Genomic DNA, 8,330 nt, shown 5'->3' with positions numbered 1-8,330 from the left:
CCTATCTTCGAAATACTAACAAGAAAATGAACCAGCGCTTTCTCAACTTTAGCTGTGCTTAAGATAGTAACCCTACCTAAACCCCAGACTACTGGACAGTGTGGTATGGAGACCCCAGACAGCTCTAAAGGGGCTAGCCCCTGTCTGGCTGAGTCAAGTGTAATACACAACTAATAAATTCTTCTGGACCAAAGTTTCTATGGCACAGTGTCTCCCACACCAACCAGTGTTTGTGGTTCTGTTTATACTGGTCAGAAATATGCAGCTGGCTCAGAACTGGAAAGGTTTATTTGACAAAATCCAGAGCACAACTAGATACTCCTCTTCTGTATCTGAACTAAATACAAAAAAGTTCTCTAATGCAGCCTAGACTAATAATTGTTTAGACACAAACTGTATATGCATGTGGCAAGGAAGTATTTCTGCATCTGTAACTTGGTGCATCTGTAACTTGGTTAATCTGCAACTAGGTAATACCCAGGCAAATGAGGACTGTATAATATGCGACCCACATATTATAGATCAAAAAAGTTCATCCTGCTTTTAATTGGGTTGCATTTAAATGTTCCTGTTAGTCTTTACTTCTTACGCAGTTTTTCTAATTTTCTGTTAAAATTCTACGCCTCATTTTCTCAATGACAGGTGCATAGAGCTCAAGCACAAAGTAAGCACTAATTTTCCAGAGTGTTGAGCACTGTGACTCGTTCTAAGCTGTATGTCTGTGAGCAGTTAACTCCATATAGCTGTGGAATGGTTTTTATACAGAGTTTAGCACATGAATAATTTGCTAAATTCAGCTGGTTCATAATTGGTGTTTTAATAGTAAAAAGCTTCAAAGCATCTTAGGCTAACAAAATACTTACTTTAAGTATCTATTCCTGTAACCCAAATTTAAGTGTCTGTATTCTGTAAGAGAAGAATCTAAATATATCCAGTGCTGCAACTGTGCAAGAGGAGGAGAATTCAATATAGGCCATGACCTATTTTGAAGAGCACTTTAGCATACGCTCCATTTAAAGCATATAAGGAATTCTGTTTCAGTAATACTCAGCTACTTGATTTCCATGGGATCATTTTAACTTCTTAAAATTGAACAATTTTATGTACTGTGATGCTATAAAGGAGGCTGGTATATGAGAATGGGACTGCAACCCAGAACAAGAGTGTGTACCACAAATACAGTTAGCCCCAAGTCCCTCTCCACTGTGATTGACAACTCTAGTCCTCCAGTATCAGATAGTTCAGTCTCTCAGACTTTCTTAAGCCACCTGTTTTGCTCCAGTGGAGTAAGTTATTTCACCTTTCAAAACCTGAAAGTAATTCTGGGATGTTGCACTTGTTAAATGAATACAGGTAAGTGGAGGGAACTAAGCGTCAGTTCAGTTGGATGAAACTGAATCCTTTACTGAATGGTCCCCAAAAGACAGCACATGAGTAAATGCACAGTGGGAATGGTAGGTGTGCAGAGAGGCCTTTTACAAGCTCTCTGCCAGCTATAAAATACACAAATATTTTATAGATGGAATACCGGTCAAACGTGGAATGTACCCATCAGAGATGCTTCCTCCGCCTGGCTACAGCCCAGCAGAGAGATTGTGTGGGCAAATAAAAGCATTCGATTTTCAGTGTTGGTTAGGTTTCAAGAAGTACATAAATGGCTGCTGCCCTAGGCTGCAGTAAAGGTGCACGTCTGTACCTGAATCTTAGGTCTCCTACAATAAGGGAAAGAATGCTAAGTATTTTCAGGAGCATGACCTCCATAACAAAACAACTCCTTTCAGCAAAGAAAAAACTTTGCTTAAAAATCTTTGTAAAAACCACAATGATTGAAACATCTTCATTGTCAGAAAACAATAAAGCAAAACCCAGATGAAATAAAAGAAGTATGTATTATGGGGTTTTAAGTCTTGTCATACGGGAGAAACATCAAGGAATCAACAGAAGACAGAAAAGATGATAGCTATTTAATTTCCACAGTGAGATTAAACAATTTTAATCACTTACAAACATGGCTACTTTATTTTAGATACACATGAACAGCTACAATATTCAGCCTGAAAACAGAAATGACAGAAGTGGCAAGAGTGACAAGACTGAGAGAACTGAGATTATCTGCCATAATCAAATAGAGTTTAAAGAGAGTTTGAAAACAAACACTGGTGTTTAAGTAGTTTACAAACTACTCCTTTTGGAGACAGAAGGAGGAGAGAAAAAAAATTGTTTCTTTTTTTATTTCTCACACCCATCTACATATGTCTAATGAGAACAAAAATCTCAGGAGATAAATTACAGGTAATGTCTGTAATCTAAAATATACTTAATATCATCTTAAGGTGGGGAGAGTGAACGCACCTCTGTGTCAGAGAGAAAGAAGCTATTTTGGGAAACTAAGAAACAGGATTTTTATTTTGAAGCAATCATTAGTTGGTGGTACATCTGCTAGGTATATTAACTGAAACTGTCAAAGAAGATTAGTTAGGACAAATACTATAACCATGAGAAAACCCGAAACAAGAGATACATTCTTTATTCTCTTCCCATTTGGATGTGTAGAACATTGGTTTTGAAGGACAACAGTAGAAAAAACAGTAGTTCCACGTTAATGTCATCTAGGTACAAGTGTGTTGCAAAATCTTGTCTGTGCTGCTAAAGTTGCTACCACACTTCAGATGGGGTGACACAGGGAAACTGGAAAGTCTGTCGATGGGTTTCATTAATCCAGCAGTCTTTAGGTGTTAGGAATCCTTGATTTTTCCTTCCGCCTCTTGACTTTCCAGCAAGGCTTTGGATGATGACACTTCTCCACCCTCTGCTCCTTCATCTAAAAAAAAGACAGAATTAAACATTTTTACCACACACATTCTCACAGCTTTTTTAATGTGGCCAAATATTTGGGTTCACTGATCATCTCTGTTTGGATTGGCTCTTTATTACCACACTTATGGGTGCTTTAGAAAGAGAGATTAACTCGAAAGATAAAGAACTTGCAGAGATACCGTCCAAAAGCAATTGCCTATTGGTGTTGATTTACCTGCTCCTTGCACATGCTGATCAATGTGCATTTGGTTGTAAGAAACAGATTGGAGATAACTTATTATTGTTATTCTTTTTTTCTGGGTCATTTCCAAAGTCAAGTTAGAATATTGCATTCCTCTGAGCATTGCTTGGTTTCAGGTAGATAACATTACAGTTTATGAACATGCCAGTTATCTGGCTGACCTTCTTTGCCAAGAAATACCTAGGAGAATACACCCTGTCTTCACAAGATGAGGGGATTTTTGTTACTCTGATTTGGAAGTTCACTCTTCCATAGGCTAGAGTTGAATGCTTACATGACTAATATAAGTAAAAGCTCCCCAGCGTGCGTGGTGATTTTTGTCACTGTCACTTTTGATGCTCAAATTCTCTCACTGAAAAACAGGAACTCCTCTTGCCTTGATTTCCTTGCAAAGCGTAATCATTTTCACACTACCTTCAAGTCCCACATGGCATTACCAGAGCTAACAGAACAGTTTGTATAGCCAAATCTAAGACAGCCCATTGCTTTTGGGGGCTCAGCATATCTGGCTGTACTTTCTTCCACTTTAATAGTCGTAATCTAAGGGGTACATTTTCAGCTATTTGCCCTGGACTTGCCATAAAATATCACAAACAGACAAAAGAATTATGTATCTTGGTCTCTACATATGTCCTGGTTTGGGCTGGGATAGAGTTAATTTTCTTCCCAGTAGCTGGTATAGTGCTGGGTTTTGGATTTAGTACAAGAACAATGTTGATAACACACAGATGTTTTAGTTGTTGCTAAGTAGTGTTTACGCTAGTCAACGACTTTTCAGCTTCCCATGCTCTGCCAGGTGCACAAGAAGCTGGGAGGGAGCACAGCCAGGACAGCTAACCCAACTGGCCAATAGGGTATTCCATACCATATGATGTCATGCTCAGTATATAAACGGGGGGGTGAGCCGGGGAGCAGCGACTGCATTTTGCATCACTTATTTTGTATATTCTGTCATCATCATCATCATCATCATCATAATCATTATTATTATTATCCCTTCCTTTTCTATTAAACTGTCTTTATCTCAATCCATGAATTTTACTTTTTTTTCTGGTTCTCTCCCCCAACCCATGCGGGGGCAGGGGGAGGGGGGAAGTGAGCGAGCAGCTGTGTGGTGTTTGGTGGCCTGCCAGGTTAAACCACAACAACATATCACAGTAAATATATACTGCTATACACAATTCATGAGCTAAAGCTCTTGGCAGAAACCACTTGATGTTGTAAGTCTGCTCAGAGGTTTGGAGGCTTCGGAGTTTTATACTGGTAAATTAAGAACTGAGTTATTTGACACCCTTCAGCATTACGTAGCACAGCACTGTTGAGGAAAGGAAGACAGAGCAGTCTCCTCTATTGGCTGTTTCTGTGTGGGGTTGGCTGACTAATATTAGTGGAGTCTTGCAGACAGGGTAGAGGAAGACAGTTTGTTAGAGGAAATCTAATCTCATGGTTGGTAGCACTTAGGTGTGCAACAGTGCTAAGCTGCTGAGTTATACACAGTCACCTAGAAAAAATTCAGCAAACAATAAAGGTTATTGGCAGAATGGTGCCCTAATGCAGATTACCAAATGTGGGAGACCAGTATAGCCTCTTTGCTCTCAAACTTTTAGCAGACTCCTCTTCAACCTTTGAATCACCAGTGACACCAATCAACTGCTTAACATGGTTCCAGTATGGCCTCCCATCAGACCACCTGTGGAAAGTCTCAGCCCTCCAAAACTTACGCACCGTCAGAGGATGATCAGACAGGATACAGATGGTCTTCATTACAGAGTTAGGCTCTGAGATAAACAGCTGGTGCAAAAATCTCTCCTGTCCATCTCATGAGAACATTAATTCGGTGCGGCTTGCAGAATACATGGAAATTTATATCACACAGCTATGATCCTTGTATATTCATGAAGAATAAAGCAGTCTCTTTTCTCTTCTAAGCCAGACAAAAGGTATTAGCACATCCTGTTCCTGACCTTTCACTATGACAGCAGCTGACAGCATTTTAGAAAGAGAGGAAATGTATGATCCAATGAGCATTAGCTAAATTTGAAGCAAGATGGAGAGAGTCCTCCTCACCATTTCCCATAATCTCCACTGAATCTTTCAGAGTAGAAAAAAAATAGGGCATACTTTATATAGCCACATGTTCCATCTTCTCCACTTTTCTCATTTATCCAACTTCCTTGTTCTGAGCTGGAAATGGCTTTCATTTTTTTAACAACTTATTGTTAAAGCCAGAAATGGGCAAAAAGAGATGCCTGTTAGAGCCCCAAATGTTTCACAAACAGTTTCCCTGTCATAGCATTTGAACTTTCAAACTTTCTTTCCATTTGATGAATTCTCCTCGTTTTGCTTGCTGTCTCATCAGAAGTTTAACTTAGAACATAATGAGGCTGTAATTCCCATCTGATACTTGTGGAATTCCCAACCCCAAAAAGCATCCAAGCAGTCAGAGTAGACCTAACCGTATCCTGTATTCATTTCCTGTTATCACTACTGCAAACTGCTGATAACAGAAACTGCTTCTTCCAGGCACGCTCTGGCACAGCTGTATGTCAATGCCAAAAGCAAAGGATAATTCCATGCTTTTAATTGTTCTTCAAATCCTGGCAGCGCTGGTCCTTGTATTTGTAAGAAAGCATCAGCACATTTTGCTAAAACTAATGTAGCTGTCTTTTATTTCTTCTTCTTAATGCATTGGATGGGTACCAGGAGAGGAGGATTATTCTGTCTGGAGGGCTAAGTGCTTATTTTATGCTGTGCTGTAACATTTCTTTTAACAAGACTTTCACTCTTTCATGTTTATTTTTATCCAAGGAAAAAAAAAAGATCGAAGAGAGAAATTTTGCATGCTTTAAAAAGTATATTCTTTCTAACTACTAAACTTTCCGGAGGCCAAAATGAAGGAACATGAGGAACTTATCTACAGCTGTTGTATACTTTTGTGCTTTGTTTAACATGGTTAACGTGGTGCATCTCCGTCAAGGTTCACTGCTCTAAACAATACTGAGGTTAGTTACACATAATGTAGCAATGAATATTTCAGTGGGTTGGACTGATCGCTTCACTTCCACAGCTCCTGACACAAATAACAATATAAATTCGCATCTACCTCCCCTTTGATAAGGGAAACAATTCTCTCCTGCTGGAGCCTGACCTCTGGTCATGGTGCATAAACCGTGCCAGGTGGAAGAGCTATTTGGAATAAAAAAAAACCCCGTAATATTTGAAAACCAAAGCATTAAATGTTAAGTGACTGTCTGTACTTTGCAATGGATTCCATGCTCCAGTCACACACACCAGAAGGAGAAAATCTGTAGGGACATACTTTTCATATTCCGAGGGAAAAATCTCTCCTCGAAACAAAGGAGTTTTAACTGTACTCACAGGGCTCCCAGCTTTACTTTGTACTCTGACACAGTGCCCGCCGTCCTTCCCACCTGCTCTTCGAGATTCTCCCAGTTGCCCTCACTACTGCCCTGTAACCTGAGGGTATCTGACCCGGTTGTCGTTCCCTTTTTTCTTTATGTCCACCCTCTCTCCTTCATAAATCTTTGCGCTTTCCTTTTGCAAACGTAATGCCTCCTTCCAGCACTCATTCAGATTCTTATTTTCCTCTCTTTCCCAGGTTCAAGCCAGGATGTGGTCATTCGGTCCCTTCTCACTCCTCCTGGAAATGTTCTTTCTACCTGCCCAGCAGTCCTTCGATGGGCCGGTGTTGGGTTTAGATTACAGAACCCCAAATACATAAATATAAATTAAATCACCAAAGCAAGAAAAACTTGTAATCAAAGGAATTCCGCCCCCCCACCCCCCAGCCTTTATGGTGCTTTAGGAGGCTGTAAACTCAACAGCCTGTAATTGCTTCGGGCAACGTACAAGCAGGACATGCATCCTCGGAGCCTGAGAATCCCTCCTATAATCTACTTCAGTTCAGATTCATGGACCCTCCAACTCCTCAGCACAGGCCTGCCTCCCGCTGTGCTGCACCCACACCATCGCTGCTCCTGGATGTGGGACCGCCAGTTGTTACAGCAGCAACAGTGATGGGCATGAGAAGAAAAAGTTACTTCCAAATCAGAACCTAAAAAAGTAGGGGCAACCCATGCTCAGGGCCAACCTGTAATTCTCACTTCATAAGCATTAGAAACCAGATTTTTCTGAATCTGAAAAGCCCCCTGAAATCCCCCTGAAAGTAAAAAGAACTCAAATGTAAAGCTGGTGTTGATTAGACGTGTGCTAAATCAACAGAACACCTATCAATTTAAAGGACATGGCAAAATAGGACATTGGTCTCAGGTAGCAAAGCTCAAAGCTTACTAGCAGGAGTAAATCACTGTAAACCCTACTCTTAATGTATATACCTGAGTTAGGATAGCTGTAAATGGATTAACAGCGCAGCTTGCTGTCTTGTGCTAAGTTATGTCAGTGCAGAAGTAGACCCTAATTTATAGCTGGAGTGATGGTTTTCCAAGCTGCCCAGCAATGCAACTGTGTTTCGTCTTCCTCAGGGGAACTGGAATTCAGTTTCCAGCACCTTTCCCCAGGCTGCTGAACACTGAATCTGTGGGTGGATATGGCAGACTTAGTCTGGGTTAAAATTAACTTGTCTCATCAGGAGGTACAAGTGGTAGCTGCTTTGGAAGGTTGAATTTAATCCTAATGAAGAAAGAAATACTAGTATTGACGTCAAAACTGCACCGGTGGCAGAAGTCTTTAGGAGAAAGCAAAAGATGACTGCATAAAAATGTCCGTTTCTTGAACGTGCAGCCATTACCTTCTGAAACGGAGAGCTCAGCCAGTTTGTGTGGTAGATCTGAAGTCCCAGCACCAGCAGGAGAGCCCAGAATATCTGGTAAGGCGTTCCGGCGGCCTGCCCGTCCTGATGCTGCAAAATCTGTGATCACAGGCTCCACATCAGTCATTGCTGACTCCTTTCCTCATAGCAACATCTGCATATGGAACAAACATAAGACGAAAACAGCTGGATGGATGCTAATCACCTGCTCAACAATACAATAGCCATAGGCTTTGCCCAATGGGTCTTTTGTTATTAAAAGCGACATATTTCAATACTGGGTGATTAAGCTTTACTTGTGCCCAGAAGAAGATAAAAGAATCTCTGCATTTTCTTATGTTGCCATGTGCACATCAGACTAGCACAATGAACAGCTCTGTACCTACAACAAACCTGTGGATAGGGTCAGCAACAGCCCTTTCTGCCAGCCGTTTGTATGTCTTTTTATGACCTGATCCCTCTTTTTAAGTGGTTTTGCCATAC

The 8,330-nt window shown here is 40.7% G+C and overlaps 1 protein-coding gene across 1 annotated transcript; it reads right to left on the bottom strand.

Moving 5' to 3' along the window:
- Positions 1-2,251: 2,251 nt before the first annotated feature.
- On the bottom strand, positions 2,252-8,001 carry LOC104072290 (cAMP-dependent protein kinase inhibitor beta-like). Its single transcript, XM_009582658.1, has 2 exons — positions 7,827-8,001; positions 2,252-2,821 (listed from the first exon to the last, which is right to left on the bottom strand). The coding sequence occupies exons 1-2, from the start codon at positions 7,972-7,974 to the stop codon at positions 2,736-2,738; spliced, it is 234 nt and encodes a 77-aa protein (XP_009580953.1). The 5' UTR covers positions 7,975-8,001; the 3' UTR covers positions 2,252-2,735.
- Positions 8,002-8,330: the final 329 nt, after the last annotated feature.

This window comes from Fulmarus glacialis, unplaced genomic scaffold (genome assembly GCF_000690835.1).
Source record: "Fulmarus glacialis isolate BGI_N327 unplaced genomic scaffold, ASM69083v1 scaffold48937, whole genome shotgun sequence".
In the NCBI taxonomy this organism is placed as follows: domain Eukaryota; kingdom Metazoa; phylum Chordata; class Aves; order Procellariiformes; family Procellariidae; genus Fulmarus; species Fulmarus glacialis.
This window is presented reverse-complemented; position numbering and strand designations above follow the sequence as displayed.

Coding starts and splice junctions, on each gene's coding strand:
- LOC104072290 (XM_009582658.1), bottom strand. CDS start 7,974: ATGACTGATGTGGAGCCTGTGATCACAGATTTTGCAGCATCAGGACGG. Junction 2,822..7,826: donor TGAGCTCTCCGTTTCAGAAG/GTAATGGCTGCA, acceptor TCTTTTTTTTAG/ATGAAGGAGCAGAGGGTGGA.